The sequence below is a fragment of the Zophobas morio genome, unplaced genomic scaffold, assembly GCF_036711695.1.
Source record: "Zophobas morio isolate AGI-343-1 ecotype UQ-CSIRO unplaced genomic scaffold, CSIRO_AGI_Zmor_V1 ptg000030l, whole genome shotgun sequence".
NCBI classification, from domain to species: domain Eukaryota; kingdom Metazoa; phylum Arthropoda; class Insecta; order Coleoptera; family Tenebrionidae; genus Zophobas; species Zophobas morio.
The window spans coordinates 6786019-6812247 of NW_026972135.1; the positions used below are offsets into that span (position 1 = coordinate 6786019).

Below are 26229 nucleotides of genomic sequence, written 5' to 3' on the forward strand. Positions count from 1 at the left end.
TTACATAGTTGGCTACCAAATAATTATAATCATATATATTGGTCATTATGGCTGAAAATATGGTGTTATGAAATAAACCCATACCGTCCGGTACGACGCTAATGGGTTTTAGTATGTATGGCGATGATGACTCATCGTCGATGACGCGGCCGAACGGCGTTCGCTACAGAACAGCCTAGAAGCGGAACTCACGATTATAAACTGATGCCACCTTCAGGAACGATTATTATTCAATCAGTTCAGTCCACGAAAGTACAGCCAAATTGCGCCGGATTTATTTTGTACATAATTGCTGTGTAATCACAAATCAGTCGGGTAACTTTGAATTGTTGTGAGATAACTTGTTGAGTTTTGCTCCTTTAATTTTGTAGCATATATCAAAACAATAAAACCATGTGTAACAGATCACACTAAACTATATATTTTGTCCGACTTTCGCTATAAACATGAATTTCATGCTTTATGACTGATTTTCAGTTTTGACGTAGTGAAGACTCATCAACACTGAGGACGTAGCCGGAAGCTTAGAAGAAAATTTATACCGAAGCGATCAACCGACGAAATGTCGTCCGCTATTCAACCGGAAGGGAACACATCTTGCGCAGAAAAGGTATTACAATTTCTAGTTTATGAAAAGTTGTTAATTCCAAGTATTTAGTACAAAAGAATTATTTTTCTATAAATGCCAGTACAAATCGAACAGATCTAAAATTGATTTTAGAAACTAGTCAAGATAAGAATTTGGAAATAATCCATATTCCAATCTTGATTTAACAAAAAGTGTGTACATTTTCAGGTAAATATTTTCAACAAATAGTTTTCGGAGGTTTAAAAATTTCACAAAATCTGAGTTAGCGTTTGTACATTTAATATGTTAATAGCGAGTGTCTTTTATTCAGTTAATTTACATTTTCTAACACGTTTTAGAATTTTTGGAAAAGACCTGGAACCACGAACAAAGGAAAGAAGTACGAAAATATGATAACTACCAACATCATACTTCATATGGTAAACATGGATAAAATAAAAAACTTCTACGTTTCGTCTGACGATGCCAATTTTGGAGCATTTGATGATGTCATCATTGAAATTGAGACAGATAAGGGAAGGCAAACAAAGGCGGTGCAGTTAAAACACAGCAACAATCCAGGAAGTTTAGGGATACACCGACTAGCAAGCGAAAAGGGAGATTTTAGCATACTCAAATATTTCAAATCGTTCCAAGAGATAAAGAAGAAACCACAACAGTGTATTCTGTTCACGAACCTTAAATTTAAGGTTTCTGAAAACACAAAATTTCAACTAAGCGGAAAAGATTTTTACTTAGAACCTTATAAAACAGAAATTGCTGATGATTGTTTGAAAATTTCTCAAGACATAAATTATTGCCATAAATTTCGAGTTGTAGAAGAAGAAAACCATGGAGACGTTCCTTCAGAACTTCAAGAGTTCAAGACATTTCTTGAAAGTTTTTGTCTATACACTAACCAACAAAGTCTCGAAATACTTGAAAAATCAACAGCCAATAACTTCACGAAGACATTTTGTTCGAATCATGAAACCTTTGAAAAGTTCGTTAGAATTATATCTGAGTGGGATATGCTAGAAGGATCAAAAATAAAGTTAGACAAGAAGTTGATGCAACGTGCAATTGCGCTTTGTCTGTTATCTCCTTACGTCGAACATTTTACTTCTGGTCCAGTCAGCGACAAAAGGAAACTTCTTCGAGAAGCGATTTGTTCATTTGATATTACGCTGTTGGAAAATACCGAGTGCGATATGGTGAAAGAGTTGTGGGACGACTTGGACAAGAATATTGACATCAAGGAACTAAATAGACTGAGATCTTTTTATCGTCTTTCTCCTAATTATATATGCAAGATAGAAGATGTAGATGGAAATGTGTTGGCACAATTGTTGTGGTTGATGGAGAAATGTCCCCTAATTTTAAAAGAACACGAAAATATCGAAAAAGTCATTCAACTTTGTCCTGATCGAAAATTCGTCTTGCTTGGTGAAGGAAAATGGAGAGAATGGATGAAAGGTCGCTCCGTGTTTCAGAACTTGTTGCATTTGAAATCAGAACACAATTTATATGAAAGAGTGATGCAGACTTTTACCATTTCCTTGCAAGGGAAAGCAGCGCTTACTCTGATGGACGCATGTGGAGGAAATGAAGAATTCTTGAAGAATATTATTGTAAATAATCTTTTAGAAATGATAGACAGTCCGTGCCTGATAGACGGGGAAAAAGAAGTTCTTCCCAATCCTTACATCGAAAGGTATTTGTCGTTAAATGTTATAGATATTAAGTATTTAGGACATGTTAATCGGAATACCGTCGTTATTTTAAATTGCGCAGATAGTTCTAAGGAAATAGAAAAACTTCCAAATATTAAACTGAGAAACATCGACGATTATTTAGTTGAACCAGAATGTAGAACTTCTGATGATCCAATTTTCATCATAAGTAAAAATAAATGTAGCGAATCTGAATTTGAAAAAGTATGCTCTAAAACTCCAAAAATTGTTCATTATTTCAAATTTCTTAAAAACCACATTTTAGAATGGGTCCGGAGTAGAGGCGATGTCGGAGATTTGCAAAATTATAAATTAACTAATCATACTAAAAACGAAAACGAATTCTGGTCCTCCGAGTTTAGGAAGAACATTAATTTAGTAGTAGGTGATCCGGGGATGGGTAAAACTGAACTAACAAAAAGCTTAAAAAATAAGTGTTCTTCTAAATTCTGGACAGTACTTATTAGCCCTCAAGAAGTTAATTTATTGTTTAAACAATCAGAAGAGTGTAAAGTATCAGATCATGTAAATTTATTTGAAAAATTCGTCTTAGACACGAAATATCAATCTCTTAGAAGGTTAGACAAAGAATTTTTTAAACTGTGTTCGGATCAAGCGCGTGTTTTCTACGTGTGGGATGCCCTCGATGAAATTTCTACTAAGTATTTGGAAGACGTATCAGATTTGATTGTTTTGCTATCAGAGAAAGGATTCATGCAATGTGTTACCAGTAGAAAACACTTGAAATCTTTCCTTGAAAAAAAATTTAATACATTTTCGTTGAACATAAGTCAGTTTAACGAGGATGAACAAGAAGAATATATTAGAAAACGTCTTGATTCTATCGTTTCAACTGACAACATAGAAGGTGCTGTTCGAAAAATTAAATCTAGTTTTGCTTTCATAAAACATGTAGATATTTTAGGAATTCCACTTCAAATTTTCATGCTCACGGAGATAGTTGTTCAAAATAACGACAAATATTTAAAATTATTTGGCGATTCTTGGCTCTTAACTGATTTGTATCATTACTTTATTGAAGAGAAATTCAACATTTTCTACCGAAATAAATTGTGTCTTAATATTCAGGATTATTATTCAAGGCGTGTGTTTAAGAGTGACAAAGAAAAAATCTTAACACATTATGAAAAACTCGCAGTTGACTTAATATTTTCCGACTGCGAAGATATTAAATGTCAAGAAGATATAGACAACACTTCTTACGAATACGAATCCATCGGGATTACAACTGGTTTCCAAAATAACACACCGCTTTTTTTACATGCATCTTTTGCGGAATATTTGACTGCAGTGTATTTTTCGAAGAATTTTCAAGTTATACCTGCGGATACATTTTTTGATGAGAAATATGACAACGTACGATTTTTCTTTGATATGTTGTTGGCCAAAAACTCACCAGTGCACATTGCAGTCTTGTACAGAAATTTTAACGCACTAAACGACTTTGACGACAAAATATTAACAAGTAAAGATGGCGGTGGAAGAAGTGCTTTACATCTGATGTGTTCGTGGGGATTAAGACATTCCCGTCGAACTGTAGTGATTAAGAAGAAAAAAAGATTTTCACGTGTCTTGCGCAAAAAAGTACGTAGTGTGAAATACATACTTGATGATGATGACTATGAATATTCTCAAGAGGAATTAGAAACAAGAGAATATCTAGATGGGGTCGTACACTTGTTTAATAAATGTAAGATTACAGAACTGGATGGACTGTTTCAACTGTCGCCGTTGTCATATGCTATACCTAGTGAAAGTTTAGGTGCGGAACTGGAATTGTTACAGTCAGGAATGTTACAAACTGATCAGTTGTATAGTTATTGTGACAGAATTAATATTTTATATTTTTCTAGTATATTTGGTTATGACAAGGCGATTAAAACCGTTGTCACTGGAAAATTAAGTACTTATTACGACGAAGTAAATTTTAGTTGTGAACAGTTCGATGACACTGCTCTTATGATCGCATCCGCAAATGGACACACAGCAGTCGTTGAATGTTTGTTAGAACAACGAGCCAAAATCAATCGTGCTAATGGATTTTGTCAAACACCGCTTCACGAAGCTTCTTCGAACGGTCATGAAAAAATCGTCGAATGTCTAGTGAAAAACGGGGCCAAAATCAATAAGGTTAATACTAATAATGAGACACCGCTTTACGCAGCTTCTGAGAACGGTCACGAAACAATCGTCGAATTCCTAGTGACATGTGGAGCCGACATCAATGGTGCTAATATTAATGGTTGGACTCCGCTTTTCGCAGCTGCCTCGAACGGCCACGAAAGAACTGTCGACTGCCTAGTGAAAAGCGGGGCCGAAGTCAATCGTACCACTGAAATTGGTAAGACACCGCTTTACGCAGCTTCTGAGAACGGTCACGAAACAATCGTCGAATTCCTAGTGACATGTGGAGCCGACATCAATGGTGCTAATATTAATGGTTGGACTCCGCTTTTCGCAGCTGCCTCGAACGGCCACGAAAGAACTGTCGACTGCCTAGTGAAAAGCGGGGCCGAAGTCAATCGTATCACTGAAATTGGTGAGACACCGCTTTACGCAGCTTCTGAGAACGGTCACGAAAGAACTGTCGACTGCCTAGTGAAAAGCGGGGCCGAAGTCAATCGTATCACTGAAATTGGTGAGACACCGCTTTACGCAGCTGCCTCGAACGGCCACGAAAGAACTGTCGACTGCCTAGTGAAAAGCGGGGCCGAAGTCAATCGTACCACTGAAATTGGTGAGACACCGCTTTACGCAGCTGCCTCGAACGGCCACGAAAGAACTGTCGACTGTCTAGTGAAAAGCGGGGCCGAAGTCAATCGTACCACTGAAATTGGTGAGACACCGCTTTACGCAGCTTCTGAGAACGGTCACGAAAGAACTGTCGACTGCCTAGTGAAAATCGGGGCCGAAGTCAATCGTACCACTGAAATTGGTGAGACACCGCTTTACGCAGCTGCCTCGAACGGCCACGAAAGAACTGTCGACTGCCTAGTGAAAAGCGGGGCCGAAGTCAATCGTACCACTGAAATTGGTGAGACACCGCTTTACGCAGCTTCTGAAAACGGCCATGAAACAATTGTCAAATTCCTAGTGAAATCTGGAGCCGAGATCAATCACGTTAATATATACAATTGGACACCGCTCAACGTAGCTTCGTCGAAAGGTCACGAGAATATTGTCCAATATCTAGTGAAATGCGGAGCCGAAATCACTCGCGCTGATCATGATGGTTGGACACTACTTAAGGCAACTTTCTCGAAAGGCCACGAAAAAATTGCCGAATATCTGGCGAAATGCGAAACCGAAGTTAATTATGCCGATGAAGCTAATGAGGCACTACTTTGCGTAGCTTCATCGAACAATCCCGAAAGAATAGTCGAATATCTAATAAAATACAAAGGCGAAATTAATCGAGTTGATGAAAATGGTGAAACACTGCTTTACACTGCTTCCTCGAACGGCTGCGAAAAAATTGTGGAACTCCTAGTGAAATCCGGAGCTGAAATCGATCGTGCTAATACCAGTGGTATGACCCCGCTTTACGTGGCTTCTTCGAAAGGCAACGAAATAATTATCGAATACCTGGTGAAATGCGGAACCGAAATCAATCAAGCTGATGATGATGGTAAAACACCGCTTTACGCAGCTGCCTCAAACGGGCACGAAAAAATTGTCAAATTACTAGCGAAATGCGGAGGTGAAGTTAATTGCGTTGATGAAGATGGCAAGACACCGCTTTTCACGGCTGCCTGTAATGGCCACGAAAAAGTTGTCGAATGCCTAGTGAAATACGGAGCCGAAGTCAATCGTGGTAATAACAATGGTGAGACACCGCTTTATATAGCCTCCTGTCGAGACCATGAAGAAATTGTAACCTACTTAACGGCAAATGGTGCAAAAAAGTGATCATTACACAGAAAATTGTGAATCTTTTGAAACTCTTATACACTTAACTAATATTTTTTTCATTTAAGAAGTAAATGGTTTTCCTTACATCAACGAGAAACTACGTTTACATCTTCAAGTAAAATATCACAATCATATTCATTCTCAATTATTCTCTAAATTTTAAAATCATCAGACTATAATAAATGACTCGATTTAATATCACAACTCAGATCGTTTATAAAAAATTTTAAAAATAGTAGAGGACCTGAAGTGGAACTCTGAGGTACCCCACAATTACGTATCATTCTTGATATAAAGTTGTTGTATTCCACATATAACGATCCAACATGGCAATTAGACACAGAAGAACAATCTAATTAAAAAACTAGAAATTTTTTCATTTTTTTAATAGCCCTTATTATACCTTGATCATAAATATGACTTAAGTTCGGGATCACATTTAATATGTTATCAGTACCCACATTTATTTATTGTCATTAAGACATACTTTCAAATTCGTGTTTTTCATTACTCATGAAGTCACTTATGTCAATGTGACTAATCCTGAATGTTTTCTGCTGTTTCATCTGTTTCAACTCCAACACCTTAAAGCAAAGTTCCTGACAATTTATTCGACCTGTTTTGGGATCCACAGGGTAATAATAAATCTTAGCACATGGACTAAAGTAAACATCACAACTCTACATTCATTTAACGGGTAATTTTGAAATTACTGTTCCAAAGATTAATGCACTAATTTTTTTCATTTGTTCAGAACTATCTGCCGCAAACAAGTTTGAAACTGTACTCAGTAAGTCATTTGAAAATCCTTATGTTATAAGCAGTATTATTGTATTGTATTGTATTCATATTATGTATGCTTTTATTTAAATAAAGCATTTTATGCTGTAGAGGAATTTCTTGAAAATAATTTTAACGAGATTGTGCTTTTAATAATGAATGTGTGTTTGACAATAATGGTTTAAATCTTTATTAATTTTTTTATTATTGGCTAATTTTGTTATTATACATTAATTTAAAGTAAATTGTTTGTTTGTTTATCATTTACCTTTTACATTGAATTCTGGTTTTTGAACCAATACATTTGGATCACAGTCGCTCATTCGACATGTAAACCATCCCGAAATATATAGCCATAAACAGCGCTTTAATGGCGAAGAACATCCTATCCAAATAATAGCAGACCATTTTTTTTTAATTTATTTACTGCATCATTATGCTCTAATTGGTTTCTCCTTTCTATATTAAAATAAAGTACGCAACTAATTTCTTAAATTTTGTAAAAAAGTTAATACCCAAATAACTTTAACGACTAGTACCGTGTGATCTCAACAACAGTAAATATTGGATTAAGATAACTGTAAAATTGAAAGGATTATAATAATCCTATTTATTTATTACAGACAGCTTTAGAAGCGGGTTGGGATCGATATTTGCGATAAAAAATTATGAAACTTGTTGTTGGAAAAATACATCTATAATATGTACTTTAGGGATTAAGATGCCAATAAAATCAATGAATGAGAATCGCGCCGCAATTTGATGGCAAATTTTCACCGAAAGTATAAATAAACACAATTTTATTATAAAAAGGAAGTCCAAATTGAATTCACATTTTCTCAATTAAACCATTCAAATGGTTCAAAGGTTCAAAAAGCTCAAAAAACACACCAAAATGCTTTGTTAAATTTTATTTGTTTTGTTCTTGATAAAAAATATTGTTGAGTATTTAAATCCATCTTCGGCAAGGAATTCAACAAATCCTGCTCAGTGCATTTATTCATAGAATTCTCAGATATGCCCAAAATTATCTATAAAGCGACAAAGCCCCTTATTTTGAACATCATTTCCTTAATCTGTTTATCTATTGCGTCAAATAAAAGTTCCCGTCCTCAGAAAATATCAATTCATGGAATTTCAACACTGATATTATCGTATCAGTGGATCAGTTGCAAAATGATTTAAAGAGAAAATAGCTACAGAAATAACAGCTAATCAACCACGAATTTACAAATTAATAGTGACTAGCTAAGTTATAGATTATTGTCAAGTCGACAAGTTTATAACATTTTGTGAAAAATATTAGAAGAGAAAACTGTTGGAAGTGTAGGTAAGTTAAATAAAAATTACCACTAGCGAGTTTGAGATTCAATTTAGGGATTCAAACTATCACACATTTCATTATTTGTTCTTTCGGGATATGAATATCGTGTTTTATAATTTATTTTCAGATTTGCGTATTTACGTAGTCAAAAATCGTCATTATGGAAGACGTAATCGGAAGCTTAGAAAAAGGGAATGCATCTGCTACAGACAAGGTATGTATTACAGTTTTCATTTTATAAAACTAAATATTTAAATCGAAGTAACATTAACATAAAAATGCAAGTAAAAATTTAAGAAATCTGATTAACAAAGAGAAATAAATAGAAAGAATATGTGCAAACGTAATAGTTATTTGGGCACAATTTAAAAAAATGAACTTAATTAATTGTATTTGTTTTCTTACTTCTTATAAAACATTGTTTTTCGAATATTTGAAAACTGATTCTATAAATTTAGCCTACATTTTTACATTTTTTATTACGTTTTAGATTTTCTGCAAAAGAGCTGGAACCACAGACATGGGAAAGAAGTACGAAAATATGATAGTCGCCAATGTCGTACTTCACATGATATCCAACGATAAAGTAAAAAACTTCTACGTTTCGTCGGACGATTCAATTTTTGGAGCATTCGATGATGTGGTTATTGAAATGGAGACCGACAAGGGAATCCAAACAAGAGCAATCCAATTAAAACACAGCAGCAATGCAAAAACTTTGGCCTTAAAAAAACTAGCAAACGAAAACGGAGACTTCAGCTTACTTAAATACTTTAAATCGTTCCAAGGGATAAAGAAAAAACCACAACAATGCATTCTGTTCACGAACCAAAAATTTAAGGTTTCTGAAAACACAAAATTTCAGCTAGAAGGAAAAGATTTTTTCTTGGAACCTTATAAAACAGAAATTGCTGATGATTGTATGAAAGTTTCTCAAGATATAAATTATTGCCACAAATTTCGAATTCTAGAAGAAGAAAACCATGGAGAAGTTTCTTTAGAACTTCAAGAGTTCAAGACATTCCTTGAAAGCTTTAGTCTATACACTAATCAACAAAGTCTCTACAGACTGGAAAAATCAACAGCCAATAACTTCACGAAGACATTCTGTTCGAATCAAGAAACCTTCGAAAAGTACGTTAGAATTATATCTGAGTGGGATATGCTAGAAGGATCAAAAATAAAGTTAGACAAGAAGTTGATGCAACGTGCAATTGCGCTTTGTCTGTTATCTCCTTACGTCGAACATTTTACTTCTGGTCCAGTCAGCGACAAAGGGAAAATTCTTCGAGAAGCGATTTGTTCATTTGATATTACGTTGTTGGAAAACACCGAGTGCGATGTGGTGAAAGAGTTGTGGGACGACTTGGACAAGAATATTGACATCAAGGAACTAAATAGACTGAGATCTTTTTATCGTCTTTCTCCTAATTATATATTCAGGATAGAAGATGTAGATGGAAATGTGTTGGCGCAATTGTTGTGGTTGATGGAGAAACGTCCGCTAATTGTAAAAGAACACGAAAATATCGAAAAAGCCATTCAACTTTGTCCTGATGGAAAATTCGTCTTGCTTGGTGAAGGAAAATGGGGAGAGTGGATGAAAGGTCGCTCCGTGTTTCAGAACTTGTTGGATTTGAAATCAGAACAGAATTTATATGAAAGAGTGAAGCAAAATTTTACCATTTCCTTGCAAGGGAAGGCGGCGCTTACTCTGACGGAGGCATGTGGAGGAAATGAAGAATTTTTGAAGAATATTGTTGTAAATAATCTTTTAGAAATGATAGACAGTCCACGCCTGCTAGACGGGGAAAAAGAAGTTCTTCCCAGTCCTTACATCGAAAGGTATTTGTCGTTAAATGTTATAGATAGTAAGTATTTAAAACATGTCAATCCTAAAACCGTAGTTATTCTAAATTGCGCAGATAGTTCTAATGAAATAGAAAAACTTCCAAATATTAAACTGAGAGACATCGACGATTATTTAAATGAACCAGAATGTAGAACTTCTGATGATCCAATTTTCATTATAAGTAAAACTAAATGTAGTGAATCTGAATTTGAGGTAATATGCTCTGAAACTCCAAAATCAAAAACGATTCATTATTTCAGATTTCTTAAAAACAACATTTTAGAATGGGTCCGGAGCAGAGGCAATGTCGAAGATTTGCATGATTATAAATTACTTAATCATTCTAAAAACGAAAATGAATTTTGGTCGTCCGAATTTAGAAAGAGCATTAATTTAGTAATAGGTGATCCGGGGATGGGTAAAACTGAACTAACAAAAAGTTTAAAAAATAAGTGTTCTCCTGAATACTGGACAGTAATTATTAGCCCTCAAGACGTTAATTTATTTTTTGAACAATCAAAAGAGTGTAAAACATCGGACTATGCAAATTTATTTCAATTCATCTTGGGCACAAAATATCAGACTCTTACAAGGTTAGATAAAGAATTTTTTAAAATGTGTTCCGATCAACTGCGCGTTTTCTACATGTGGGATGCTCTTGATGAAATTTCTACTAAATATTTGGAAGACGTTTCAGATTTGATTGTTGTGTTATCACAGAAAGGTTTCATGCAATGGGTTACCAGTAGAAAACACTTGAAACCGTTCCTTGAAAAAAAATTTAATACATTTTCTTTGGACATAAATCAGTTTAATGAGTATGACCAAGACGATTATATTAGAAAACGTTTTAGTTCTGTTATTTCAACTAACAATATAGAAAGTACGATTCAAAAAGTGAAATCTAGCTTTGCTCTCATAAAACATGTAGATATTTTAGGAATCCCACTTCAAATATATATGTTCACAGAGATAGTTCTTCAAAATAACGACAAATATTTAAAATTATTTGGCGATTCTTGGCGCTTAATTGATTTATATCATTACTTTATTGAAGAGAAGTTCAACATTTTCTACCGAAATAAATTGTGTCTTAATATTCAGGATTATTATTCAAGGCGTGTGTTTAAGAGTGAGAAAGAAAAAATCTTAACACATTATGAAAAACTCGCAGTTGACTTAATATTTTCCGACTGCGAAGATATTAAATGTCAAGAAGACACTGACAGCACTCACGAATACGAAACCATCGGTATTATAACTGGTCTACAAAATAACACACCGGTTTTTGTGCATGCATCATTTGCGGAATATTTGACTGCCGCGTATTTCTCGAAAAATTTTGAGGTTATACCAGGAGATAGGTTTTTCGATCGAAAGTATAACAACGTACGATTTTTCTTTGATATGTTGTTGGCGAAAAACTCACCAGTTCACATTGCAGTCTTGTACCGAAATTTTGCCGCTCTAAAGAGCTATGACGACAAAATATTAACAAGGAAAGATGTCGGTGGAAGAAATGCCTTACATTTGATTTGTTCGTGGGGACAAAGACATTCGCGTCTGACTGTGAGGAGTTCTAAGATAAATAGAGATTTTTCATATTTTAGTTCTGTCTTGGTGAAAAAAATTTCCTTTTCGAAAAAAATACCTAGTGTGCGGTACACTCTCGATGACTACGAATTTACTAAAGGGGAATTAGAAACAAGGGAATATTTAAATGCAGTGCTACACTTGTTTAGTAAATGTAACATGTCAGAACCGGACGAGTTATTTAAAATGACGCCATTGTCATATGCTCGAGTCAGTGAAAGTTTAGGTGTGGAACTGAAATTGCTACAGTCAGAAATGTCACAAACAAAACAGTTGCATAGTTGTTGTGATAGAATTAATATTTTATATTGCAGTAGTTTTTTTGGTTATGAGAATGCGATTAAAACGGTCTTTTCTAAAGAATTAAGTACTTATTACGATGAAGTAAATTTTATTTCTATAGTGGGTAATGACACTGCGCTTACGTTGGCGTCCAAAAACGGACACACAGTAGTCGTTGAATGTTTGTTAAATCTAGGAACCGAAATCAATCGCTCTAATAAATATGGTTGGACACCTCTTTATGCAGCTTCTTTTCACGGTCACGAAAAAACTGTCGAATGTCTAGCGACAAGAGGAGCAAAAATTAATCATACTGACAACTATGGTCGGACACCGCTTTACGCAGCTTCATCTAACGGCCACAAAAAAATCGTCGAATGCCTAGTAAAATGGGGAGCCCAACTGAATCGTGCTGATGACTTTAGTGAGACACCGCTTTATGTAGCTTGCTCGAGGGGCCACGAAAAAATTGTCGAATTCCTAGTGAAATGCGGAGCTGAAACCAATTGCGCCGATGAAAATGGTAGGACAGTACTTCACGCAGCTTCCTCGAACGGCGACGAAAAAATCGTTGAATACCTAGTAAAAAACGGAGCTGAAGTCAATCGCGCTGACATTTCTGGTGAGACACCGCTTGAGGCAGCTGCTTCGAATGGTCACTATAAAACTGTCGAATATTTAGCGAAATGCGGAGCCGAAATCAATCGCGCTGATAAACATGGCAAGACACCGCTTTACGTAGCTACCTCGAAAGGCGACCACATAATTGTCGAATGCCTAGTGAAATGCGGAGCAGAAATTAATCGCGCTAATAATAAAGGTTGGACACCGCTTGACAAAGCTTCCGGGTTTGGTTACGAAAAAATTGTCGAATGTCTAGTGAAAGGCGGAGCTGAAATCAATCGCCCTGATAATAGAGGTGAGACACCGCTTTACACAGCTTCCACGTTCGGTCACGAAAAAATTGTTGAATTCCTAGTGAAATCCGGAGCCGAAATCAATCGCGGTGATAATGGCGGTCGGACACCGCTTTATGCAGCCTCCAAGAACGGGCGCGAAAATACTGTCAAATGTCTAGTGAAATACGGAGCCGAAATCAATCGCCCTCGGAATAATGGTCGGACACCACTTTACGCAGCTTCTGCGAACGACAACGAAAAAATTGTCGAATATCTAGCGAAATGCGGAGGCGAAGTTAATCGCACTGACGAACACGGTAAGACACCGCTTTACGCAGCTTCCTCGAAGGGCCACGAAAAAATTGTCGAATGTCTAGTGAAAAACGGGGCCGAAATCAATCGAGCTGATAAAAATGGTTGGACACCGCTTAAGGCAGCGTCGTGCAAAGGTCACGCAGAAATTGTCGAATATCTAGCGAAATGCGGAAGCGAAGTTAATCGCGCTGATGAATAAGTCACTTCATTTACCAAAATTTCCTAACAATTACAATATCGTGGGTTGCATATCTTACACCTTCCCCCCTTCAAATAAAATACAAGCTCACCAAGATTTTAATCCGGGAATCGCGAGATAATTTTGCCTTGTCACACCGCCGTTGATATTTTTCAGATGTGTGTGTCAAGTGCTGAACATAAATAGAGCATTTGTATATAAATCTAAAACTATTAAAAAATATTTACCCTTGATTGGACCACAGAAATCCAAGTGTAACTTCTCCCAAGGTAGTTTTGGATATTCCCAAGAATTGAATTTCACTTTAGGAGGATTATTAACATGTAAAGAACAAACTTCACATAATTTAGTTAATGATTTCATTAATTCAGAACTATCTGACGCAAACAGATTCGACATTGTAGTTAGATAGGTTAACTAATAAAAATAAAATGATACGTTGGCAAAGTTCCATGCCTTTGATTAAAACTGTAATACGAGTATATGTAAATAATAATAATCATTTTAAGTTTGACATTTACAGTTATATGTTTTAATTAATTAATTATACACATGAAAAATAACTCCTCAGTTTACTCTTAGTTGAAAATCATTTTATTATCCGCTATTTAATTATACTGTATGCATATTGTAAATAAAATTATGCTATGGTATTGTATTCATATTATGTAAACTTTTATTTAAATGAACCATTTTATATTGTAGTGGGATTTCTTAAAAATAATTTTAACGAAAATTGTTCTTTTAATAAAGTAATTTAAAGTAAATTGTTTGTTTTTTTATTTACCATATTGATAGAATTTTGGATTGTAAACATCACATTTTGACCACAGCTAGTCATTTGACAACATGTGAAAATAAACCTTCGTGAAAAAGCTAACAATTTTACATATTGAAAACAGCCCCGTAGCTAGAAAACTTATTTAGGGGGGCAAGTTTGTCGACAGAGGGGGCTTCATGTAAATATATATACATGTTTTAATAATACTACTTTATTTTTTCTCAGTTTTTAGATTTTGAAAGAACATTAAAATAATTGTAAAATTTTCGTAAAATCCTGTCGAAGTCCAAAGAATTGGTATGGTACTTTTCAAAAGCCAGAAAAACCAAGTTTGCCAATCTTTGATGCGTCATTGAACGCACCGGACGATTTATTCCGGTTAAAACAGAGAATGTAGATTCACAAACAGCTGTACTGGATCCAAAAATTCGTGCAGTGGCCAAAAACACTAGGTAACAACCAATTTGTTTGAGTTTATTGTTAGATATTAGAAAAGGGCGACCCTGTAGGTTTGTCATGACAACAAACAAGAACACATGAATAATTGTAAAAAAAGTAATGAGCTGTTGTTTTTTTGTATCCTGTATTTTTGCGTTGTATTTCCTAAAGTTCATTAAAGCTTCTACGAGCACGTACCTCTTGACTCCTTTTGAGTTGTGGACGGGCAAGAAACCCAATGTTAGCTATTTTAAGACTTTTGGTTGTCGTGTTTTATGTCATCAGAAGAAACCAAATCAAGATAAGTTCCGACAAAGATGTAAGGAAGGCGTTTTCGTCGGATATTCAGAAGAAGTCAAGGAATTTAGAGTATGGTTCCCAGAAGAGAGAAGAGTATACATAGCTCGAGAAGTAAAATTTATAGAGAAAGTAGATTTAAAGTTGAATGATGACTATGAAGATCTCGTTCTTCCACGATCGACGTTCCCATAGATCCTATGATCGAAGACAATCGACAAGAAATCCAAGATAGCGACCAGAGAGCAGCAAGTGAAGAAGAGGGTTCCGAGAATGAACATTTCGATCAAGAAGAAGTGGCATCAACTAGACGTGGTCCAGGCCGTCCGCGAATCGAAAGAATTGGCTTGAAGGGAAGACCTCGAAAACGATACAACCTCAGAACAGAAGAAACCACGTTGGCAAGCGAAGCACCAGTATTTGGTTTTCTTTCCGAAATTCCATTAGAACAAGCATTGAACGGTGCCGATGCGAACGAATGGTTTGAAGCTATCTGCCAAGAAGTAGAAAGCATTGTTAAAAATGATACTTGGAAGAGGGTACAGTACCCCAATGGAGAAGAGATCATCGGGAGTCGCATAATTTTGAGAAATAAATACAAATCTAATGGTATGCTAGATAAAAGAAAAGCCAGATTAGTGGCACAAGGTTTTAACCAGAAGCCAGGTGTACATTTTACTGAGACGTTTGCTCCTGCAGCTAGAATGAGCTCTATACATCTGCTCGTATCCTTGGCAGCAATTCACGACATGAAGATTGAACAGCTCGATGTAGCGAATGCTTACCTGAATGGTACCCTCGAAGAGAAGGTCTTCATGAGACCTCCAACCAATCTAGCTAATATTCTTGAGTCTATCATACAGAAACGAGGCCGATGAAGTGTAGTCGGCGAGAAAGCCGCAAGAATGTTGGAAGACTTTAGGGATAGCGAGCAAATTTGTCACCTACAAAAGTCCCTGTATGGCCTACGCCAGTCGAGTAGAAGCTGGCATATGATGTTGGACAAGGTATTGCGAAAACTTGGTGCGATTCCAACCAACGCCGATCCGTGCGTATATTGTGTTGGACGAGGGGAAGATGCAACGATGGTTGTTATTTATGTCGATGACATACTGATAATGTCAAGAGATTCTAACAGAATCAAGCAATTTCGAGAAAAATTGTGCAAGGAGTTCGAAGCGAAGAAACTCGGTAATGCTGGCTATTGTTTGGGAGTCGAGTTTGAAGTTGAGAAGTCAAAGATAACTATGCACCAAAGAGGCTATATCTTAGACCTCCTCAAACGTTTCGGCATGGAGAATTGCAACCCGATATCAACTCCTATGGATCCGCAGACAAAGCTCGTCAAACCAACGACCGCTGAAGAAGTGAAGAATTTCCCGTATCGCGAATTGATAGGTGGCTTGACATATTTGGCCATCACGACTAGACCTGACATCAGTCACGCAGTGAGTTCCTTGGGACAGTTCAATAACTGTCATGGCAAGGTCCATTGGACAGCAGCGAAGCGAGTGCTTCGACATCTGAGGGGTACTCTGAACTATGGTCTTGTGTATACAAACTGCCCCGATCCTGTAAGAGGCTACACAGATGGCGACTGGGCAAATTGTGCTATTGACAGACGATCGTATACTGGATACGTCTTCATGTTAGCAGAGGGACCCATTCCGTGGGACTCCAGGAAACAGAAGACTGTGGCATTATCATCTACAAAGGCTGAATACATGGCATTAATAGAAGCAGCCAAAGAAGCCACTTTCATCCAGAAGTTCCTGCTGGAGTTAGGGTTCGCACAGTTGTCACAAATGGTGCTATTTAGTGACAACCAAGGCGCATTGAGACTGGCTCAATATCCGGTCTATCATGCGAAGAGTAAGCACATCGACCTTAGACATCACTACATCAGAGAAGTGGTGAAGAATGACTCATTAACTATACAACATGTCCCTTCGGAAGATATGATCGGTGACATCTTCACCAAGGGTCTAGCAAGTATAAAACATGGTTCCTTCACGGAGCGGCTAGATCCAGCACAACCCCGGGTCGAGGGGAAGTGCTAGATCTATTAGAAGAGGGCAACCCTATAGGTTTGCCATGACAACAAACAAGAACACATGAATAATTGTAAAAAAAAGTAATGAGCTGTCGTTTTTTTGTATTCTGTATTTTTGCGTTATATTTCCTAAAGTTCATTAAAGCTTTTACGAGCACGTACCTCTTTATTCATAATATTTATTTTTTTGCATGTTTAGTAGTAGGCTATGGAATAAAATGTGACATGGCAGTTGCTTTTTTTACACGGTCAAAATTAACGTTAGAGTGATATTGCCAAGTAATATACCCTGTAAGAAAATAAAGGGCGGGTGGGTGGGGCTAGTAAATATGCTTCAGCAATCGGCATTATATTGAAATTTTATTACTAAATTGAAATTTTTAATGTGTAAGTCTTCCAGGGGGGGGCAACCACAACTGCTAGGGGGGGCTCAGCCCCATCTTGCCCCCCCGTAGCTACGGGGCTGATTGAAAATTGCAAACTTTGTTAATTTTTGTTCAGTCTTTTTATTTTGTTTTTAAAAGTGACGTGTCGACGGTGTAAAATACTCTATACTTAAAGCACAAATAATCATTTTTATCTTATTGAATTTAATAAAAAATAGATTTAATAATAGAACACAGCAATTTAAAATAGTATATTTTGCAACAAGAAGTGAAAGTCATACTTTTTTCGTGAGTTGAGTATTGTTTCACGAGTCGCGCAGCGACGAGTGTAACACACTCAACGAACGAAAAAATTGACTTTCAGTTCGAGTCGTAAATGCTATTTTTTCTACGACAAAAAACATACCTAACTACATATAAATTTCAGGAAATTTTATTTTGTAATATATTGAAAATTACAGTTATAATAATTATGTACAACACCTGCTGCTTTAGCATTATTTTCTTTTTTATTAATTATTGATGAAGGCACATTGTCTTCAAGTGCATGTGATGCAGGAGGAACCTCTGCTTCTGTTATTTCTGTCTCCTTAGGTGACAACGAACCCTCAATAGGTGGTAAACTTCCGATATTTTCTTTGCTAATCTATAATGAATCAAAAAATTTTTTCCCTCTATTAATTTTGTTAGTAATCGAATCTTCGATGTATTGTTCAGCTACAGAACTCGATTTCCATCCGCCGTGCTGCTTTATTTCAGTCATGTTAGCACCCATGTTTGCAAGAAGTGTCGTGGAAGATCTCCTTAGAGAATGGCCAGTATATAACTGTGAATCTGGTAATTTGAGGAATTTAGCAATTTCTTTTGGAACAGATGCAAATTTATTAATTCCAATAACTTGTCGGGTGCACTTGTTGTGTTGGTAATTCAAAAAAAATCTACGAGTCGTATTGTCTATTCCTTGTGGACGAAGATTGATGTATCTCTTGCAGATTTTATAATGGGTATTAACAATTGTAAATGAACGAGGTAAATTTGTTTTTGTCTTTGGAATAGTCACAAATAAAGCGCTTCCTAAATCTTGAACATCTTGAATTTCTAAATCTTTTAATTCATGTGAACGACAGGCTCCACAGATCCCAAATATTAGAGCAACCTTCAAATAGTCTAGTATGAAACATTATAAAACACAACCTCAACTCAACTTACGTTCGTGAACAAGAATTTTTCATCATTTGCTTTATCGAGAAACAACTGAATTTGTTCCGAATTCAATACTTTTGCCTTTTTAGATTTGAAACCCGTCGACTTCCTTTTTAGAAAAGTTTTTAATTTTATGTATTTAGAAATATCAACATCATGTTTCAGACTTATTGCACTTCGTAGCATGGAATACATGCTCCATAATGTGGTGGGCTTCAGACTGTTTGACAATGTACCGAAATAAGCCATCAAGACATTTTCGGAAAAAGATGTCACTCGGTTGTCCTTCCGCCAAGTTATAAATTTTTCGTATACAAACTGATATCTCTGTTGGGATTTTTGTGGTAAGATATCATTTGAAGCGGATGTTGCTGCTTGTATCACATAAGGTGGTGTGGAACTACGCGATTCTTCTGAATCAGACATGGCTTTTCTTTTTCAATAAATTAGGAACACAATTTGAAACCTAATATGTCATTACGAAATAAAACAATCACCTAGAATAAACAATATGACTACTTGACTAGCGCTACTGGTTGCTTAGACGTATGCAGATCTTGCTGCGTCAAACATTTTTGTTTAATTTTTATTCAAATTTATTAATCAGTTTTAATCAATTTAGTTTCAATTTAAATAGGTAGTCATATTTCATTTCTTAACAGTTGATCAAATTAAAAAAAAGATACTTAAATTTTCAGTGGATTTAAACTTTAAATTTTCACTTTTCACATAGCAGTCCATGGTTATTTTCGCTTGTAGAAGTGAAAATGATGTTTTCGTTAAGGGTAAACGATGGGAAAAAGTCTACTTTCATATATAGGAGTAGAAAAAGAGTTTTTTGTCTGTTTTATATTTGCTTTTTACTCATAATCAATAATAATAATCCCTCACAAAAAATTGTCGAGTATTTAAATTCATGTTAAGTAAGTAAATGGGCAAATCGTTCTACCTGCTTACTGCATTCCTCCATAGAATTGTCAGATAAGTATATTCAAAATTATGTAAGAAATGAAGTCTTTTATTCTGAACATGATTTTTTTTTAAATTGTTCATTTATTGTTTCAAAATAAAATGGCTAGCTACCGACGGAAACACTCAATTATGCAATTTCCACCCTGATAACAGTCTTATCGTATCAGTGGCTCAGTTACAAAAATAATTTAAACAAAACAACTCCAGAATAACAGCCAACCAACCGTGACTCACTTCTTGTGAAAAATATTAAAACAGAAAAAGTCAAAAGCTTGGGTAAGTAAAATAAAAATGATCAGATGGATTTGTTTTTTCGGGAAATAGACGAAACTGTCTTTTTAATTTTAAAAATGTATACATATTAGTAAAACCAACAGAATCAAAACACAAAGGAACTGGTGTTATAACAGATGGCACTAAAATATCTAAATATGAATATGATGTTTTATAATTGATTTCAGTCTGCGTATTCACGAATTGAGGAATCATCATTATGGAAGACGTAGCCGGAAGCTTAGAAAAAAATTTCCGCCATGAACAATCACCCGATAAACCGTCGTCCACGTTTCAATCAGAAAGAAGTCCATCTCCGACAGAAAAGGTATTACAAATTCTAGTTTATAAAAGTATATATTTGTCATAAATACCAGTAAAACTCGAACTGGTCTGACTTACAAAAACTGTAGCTGCCGTTGTCATTGCTTGTTATGTACCTAAGTTAGATTCCGGAAAACTTGAAATTAAAATTAAACTGAGAAAGTAAACAGAATTTGTACAATTACATGATGTGCATCAGCTACATTTGCATTTTTTATTACATTTTAGAATTTTCGGAAAAGACCTGGAACGACGGACAAAGGGAAGAAGTACGAAAATATGATAACTGCCAACATCATACTTCATATGGTAAACATCGACAAAGTAAAAAACTTCTACGTTTCGTCGAACGATGCCAATTTTGGAGCATTTGATGATGTCGTAATAGAAATTGAGACAGATAAGGGGAGGCAAACAAAGGCAGTGCAGTTAAAACACATCAACAATCCAGGAACTTTAGGGATACACCGACTAGCAAGCGAAAAGGGAGATTTTAGCATACAGAAATATTTCAAATCGTTCCAGGAGATAAAGAAGAAACCACAACAATGTATTCTGTTCACGAACCTTAAATTTAAAGTTTCTGAAAACACAAAATTTCAACTAGGTGGAAAAGATTTTTCCGTAGAATGTTATAAAACAGAAATTGCTGACGATTGTTTGAAAGTTTCTCAAGATATAAATTATTGCCACAAATTTCGAATTGTAGCAGAAGAAAATCATGGAGAAACTCCTTCAGAACTTCAAGAGTTCAAGACATTCCTTGAAAGCTTTAGTCTATACACTAACCAACAAAGTCTCGAAACACTTGAAAAATCAACAGCGAACAACTTCACGAAGACATTCTGTTCGAATCAAGAAACCTTCGAAAAGTACGTTAGAATTATATCTGATTGGGATATGTTAGAAGGATCAAAAATAAAGTTAGACAGGAAGTTGATGCAACGTGCAATTGCGCTTTGTCTGTTATCTCCTTACGTCGAACATTTTATTTCTGGTCCAGTCAGCGACAAAAGCAAAATTCTTCGACAAGCGATTTGTTCATTTGGTATTACGCTGTTGGAAAACACCGAGTGCGATGTGGTGAAAGAGTTGTGGGACGACTTGGACAAGAATATTGATATCAAGGAACTAAATAGACTGAGATCTTTTCATCGTCTTTCTCCTAATTATATATCCAAGATAGAAGATGTAGATGGAAATGTGTTAGCGCAATTGTTGTGGTTGATGGAGAAACGTCCGCTAATTTTAAAAGAACACGAAAATATCGAAAAAGCCATTCAACTTTGTCCCGATGGAAAATTCGTGTTGCTTGGTGAAGGAAAATGGAGAGAATGGATGAAAGGTCGCTCCGTGTTTCAGAACTTGTTGGATTTGAAATCAGAACACAGTTTATATGAAAGAGTAATGCAGAATTTTACCATTTCCTTCCAAGGGAAAGCAGCGCTTAGTCTGATAGACGCATGTGGAGGAAATGAAGAATTCTTGAAGAATATTATTGTAAACAATCTTTTAGAAATGATAGACAGTCCACGCCTGGTAGACGGGGCAAAAGAAGTTCTTCCTAATCCTTACATCGAAAGGTATTTGTCGTTAAATGTTATAGATAGTAAGTATTTAGGACATGTTAATCGTAATACCGTCGTTATTCTAAATTGCGCAGATAGTTCTAATGAAATAGAAAAACTTCCAAATATTAAACTGAGGAACATCGACGATTATTTAAATAAACCAGAATGGACACGTTCTAATGATTCAATTTTCATTTTTAGTAAAAATAAATGTGGCGAATCTGAATTTGAGAAAGTATGCTCTAAAACTCCAAAATCAAAAACTGTACATTATTTCAAATTTCTTAAAAACCACATTTTAGAATGGATCCGGAGCAGAGGCGATGTAGGAGATTTGCAAAATTATAAATTACTTCATCATTCTAAAAGCGAAAACGAATTTTGGTCCTTCGAGATCAAGAAGAAGATTAATTTAGTAGTAGGTGATCCGGGGATGGGTAAAACCGAGCTAGCAAAAAGTTTAAAAAATAAGTGTTTTTCTAAATACTGGACGGTAATTATTAGCCCTCAAGAAATTAATTTATTCTTTAAACAACTAGAAGAGTGTCAAACATCCGATTATGTAAACTTATTTGAAAAATTCATCTCGTACACAAAATATCGATCCCTTAGAAAGTTCGATAAGGAATTTTTTAAAATGTGTTCCGATCAACTGCGTGTTTTATACGTGTGGGATGCTCTTGATGAAATTTATACTAAATATTTGAAAGATCTATCAGATTTGATCGTCTTGTTATCAGAGCAAGGTTTCATGCAATGGGTTACCAGTAGAAAACACTTGAAATCTTTCCTTGAAAAAAAATTTAATACATTTTCGTTGAACATAAGTCAGTTTAATGAGCACGAACAAGAAGATTATATTAGAAAACGTCTTAACTCTATTATTTCAACTGACAACATAGAAACTGCTATTCGAAAAATTAAATCTAGTTTTGCTTTGATAAAACATGTAGATATTTTAGGAATTCCACTTCAAATTTTCATGCTCACAGAGATAGTTCTTCAAAATAACGACAAATATTTAAAATTATTTGGCGATTCTTGGCTCTTAACTGATTTGTATCATTACTTTATTGAAGAGAAATTCAACATTTTCTACCGAAATAAATTGTGTCTTAATATACAGGATTATTATTCAAGGCGTGTTTTTAAGAGTGACAAAGAAAAAATCTTAACACATTATGAAAAACTCGCAGTTGACTTAATATTTTCCGACTGCGAAGATATTAAATGTCAAGAAGGCACTGACAGCACTCACGAATACGAAACCATCGGTATTATAACTGGTCTACAAAATAACACACCGGTTTTTGTGCATGCATCTTTTGCGGAATATTTGACTGCCGCGTATTTCTCGAAAAATTTTGAGGTTATACCAGGAGATAGGTTTTTCGATCGAAAGTATAACAACGTACGATTTTTCTTTGATATGTTGTTGGCAAAAAACTCACCAGTTCACATTGCAGTCTTGTACCGAAATTTTGCCGCTTTAAAGAGCTATGACGACAAAATATTAACAAGGAAAGATGTCGGTGGAAGAAATGCCTTACATTTGATTTGTTCGTGGGGACAAAGACATTCGCGTCTGACTGTGAGGAGTTCTAAGATAAATAGAGATTTTTCATATTTTAGTTCTGTCTTGGTGAAAAAAATTTCCTTTTCGAAAAAAATACCTAGTGTGCGGTACACTCTCGATGACTACGAATTTACTAAAGGGGAATTAGAAACAAGGGAATATTTAAATGCAGTGCTACACTTGTTTAGTAAATGTAACATGTCAGAACCGGACGAGTTATTTAAAATGACGCCATTGTCATATGCTCGAGTCAGTGAAAGTTTAGGTGTGGAACTGGAATTGCTACAGGCAGAAATGTCACAAACAAAACAGTTGCATAGTTGTTGTGATAGAATTAATATTTTATATTACAGTAGTTTTTTTGGTTATGAGAATGCGATTAAAACGGTCTTTTCTAAAGAATTAAGTACTTATTACGATGAAGTAAATTTTATTTCTATAGTGAATAATGACACTGCGCTTACGTTGGCGTCCAAAAACGGACACACAGCAGTCGTTGAATGTTTGTTAGATCTAGGAACCGAAATCAATCGCTCTAATAAATATGGTTGGACACCTCTTTATGCAGCTACTTTTCACTGTCACGAAAAAACTGTCGAATGTCTAGTGACAAGAGGAGCAAAAATTAATCATACTGATAACTATGGTCGGACACCGCTTTACGCAGCTTCATCTAACGGCCACAAAAAAACCGTCGAATATCTAGTGAAATGCGGAGCCCAACTGAATCGTGCTGACGACTTTAGTGAGACACCGCTTTATGTAGCTTACTCGAGGGGCCACGAAAAAATTGTCGAATTCCTAGTGAAATGCGGAGCTGAAACCAATAGCGCCGATGAAAATGGTAGGACAGTACTTCACGCAGCTTCCTCGAACGGCGATGAAAAAATCGTTGAATACCTAATAAAAAACGGAGCTGAAGTCAATCGCGCTGACATTTTTGGCGAGACACCGCTTGAGGCAGCTGCCTCCAATGCTCACTATAAAACTGTCGAATATCTAGCGAAATGCGGAGCCGAAATCAATCGTGCTGATAATAAAGGTGAGACACCGCTTTACACATCTTCAAAGTTCGGTCACGAAAAAATTGTCGAATTCCTAGTGAAATCCGGAGCCAAAGTCAATCGCGGTGATAATGGCGGTCGGACACCGCTTTATGCAGCCTCCAGGAACGGGCGCGAAAATACTGTCAAATGTCTAGTGAAATACGGAGCCAAAATCAATCGCCCTCGGAATAATGGTCGGACACCACTTTATGCAGCTTCTGCGAACGACAACGAAAAAATTGTCGAATATCTAGCGAAATGCGGAGGCGAAGTTAATCGCACTGATGAAAACGGTAAGACACCGCTTTACACGGCTTCCTCGAAGGGCCACGAAAAAACTGTCGAATGCCTAGTGAAAAACGGGGCCGAAATCAATCGAGCTGATAAATATGGTTGGACACCGCTTAAGGCAGCGTCCTGCAACGGTCACAAAGAAATTGTCGAATATCTAGCGAAATGCGGAAGCGAAATATGAATAAGCCACAACTTCATTTACGAAAATACCCTAACAATTACAACTCTTTTTTACAAATAAAATACAATATGCAATATAGTACACCAAGATTTTAATCCGGGAATCGCGAGATAATTTTGACTTGTCACAGCACCGTTGTCCGTTTGCCACCAACCATAAGGACTAGAAGAAAATGAGTGCAAATAACTGTCTTCCTTATATTATACAACTTATAAATAACTTTTCTTCATCAAACTGGTCCACTGTTGATTTTGGAGAATGTTTGTTGATAGTTTTTCTTGGAGAACGAATTTACAGGGATTACAAGGTCTTTAGTCTCTTTTTCTTGCTTCATAAATAGAATAACCTTATAAATTTTCTCCTTTCCCTGACTATGAACTACTTTGCTGCTCATGAACCATAAATTTAAACGATTACAGAAATTCAAGTGTAACTCCTCCCAAGGTAGTTTTGGATATTCCCAAGAATTTAATTCCACTTTAGGAGGATTATTAAAATGTAAAGAACAAACTTCTCATAATTTGGTTAATGATTTCATTAATTCAGAACTATCTGACGCAAACAGATTCGACATTGTAGTTAGATAGTCCCATGTCTTTAATTAAAACTGTACTAGATGTAAATAACAATACTTTGAAGTTTGACATTTACAGTTATATGTTGTAATTAATTAATTATACCCATGAAAAATAACTCCTTAGTTTACTTTTACTCTTATTTGAAAATCCTTTTATTATCCGCTATTTAATTGTATTGTACTCATATTATGTAAACTTTTATTTAAATTAACCATTTTATATTGTAGGGGAATTTCTTGAAAATAATTTTAACGAAAATTGTTCTTATAATAATGAAAATGTGTCTAACAGTGGTTGAAAGCTGTTTTTGTTTTTCTCAACATCATTGCTATTGTTATTACATATTATTAGCCTACTGAATTTAAAATTAATTTTTCTAGATATAGTCTTGTCCCAATTATTACCAACTGAAATAAACTAAGTAATTTAAAGTAAATTGTTTGTTTTTTATTTACCTTATAGATTGAATTCTGGATTGTAAACATCACATTTTGACCACAGCTCGTCATTCGACAACATGTGAAGATAAACCTTCGTGAAAAAGCTAACAATTTCACGTAGGTAATGAAAATTGCAAACTTTGTTAATTTTTGTTCAGTCTTTTTATTTTGTTTTTAAAAGTGACGGGTCGACATCAGGTGTAAAAATACTTTTATACTTAAAGCACAAATAATCATTATTATCTTATTGAATTTAACAAAAAATAGACGAAAAAGACGACATTTTAGTCACAACCAATAATGCATTGGACAACTTGAAAAGATAGGCCATCCTGAAA

The 26229-nt window shown here is 35.5% G+C and overlaps 3 protein-coding genes across 4 annotated transcripts; all 3 read left to right on the plus strand.

The window, feature by feature from the left end:
• Positions 1-234: 234 nt before the first annotated feature.
• Positions 235-7049, plus strand: LOC135138458 (uncharacterized). Its single transcript, XM_064068432.1, has 3 exons — positions 235-315; positions 478-610; positions 928-7049. Exons 2-3 carry the CDS (start codon positions 563-565, stop codon positions 6229-6231), a joined length of 5352 nt encoding a protein of 1783 aa, XP_063924502.1. The 5' UTR covers positions 235-315; positions 478-562; the 3' UTR covers positions 6232-7049.
• Positions 2266-25616, plus strand: LOC135137978 (uncharacterized). Of its 2 annotated transcripts, none has more exons than XM_064067781.1 (3): positions 2266-2282; positions 20070-20209; positions 20434-25616. In XM_064067781.1, exons 2-3 carry the CDS (start codon positions 20102-20104, stop codon positions 24871-24873), a joined length of 4548 nt encoding a protein of 1515 aa, XP_063923851.1. In that variant the 5' UTR covers positions 2266-2282; positions 20070-20101; the 3' UTR covers positions 24874-25616. The 2 variants fall into 2 exon arrangements, with proteins under 2 accessions (XP_063923851.1, XP_063923849.1); XM_064067779.1 differs by lacking the exon at positions 2266-2282 and adding an exon at positions 19795-19884.
• On the plus strand, positions 8201-14245 carry LOC135138071 (uncharacterized). Its single transcript, XM_064067920.1, has 3 exons — positions 8201-8344; positions 8466-8552; positions 8829-14245. Exons 2-3 carry the CDS (start codon positions 8499-8501, stop codon positions 13476-13478), a joined length of 4704 nt encoding a protein of 1567 aa, XP_063923990.1. The 5' UTR covers positions 8201-8344; positions 8466-8498; the 3' UTR covers positions 13479-14245.
• Positions 25617-26229: the final 613 nt, after the last annotated feature.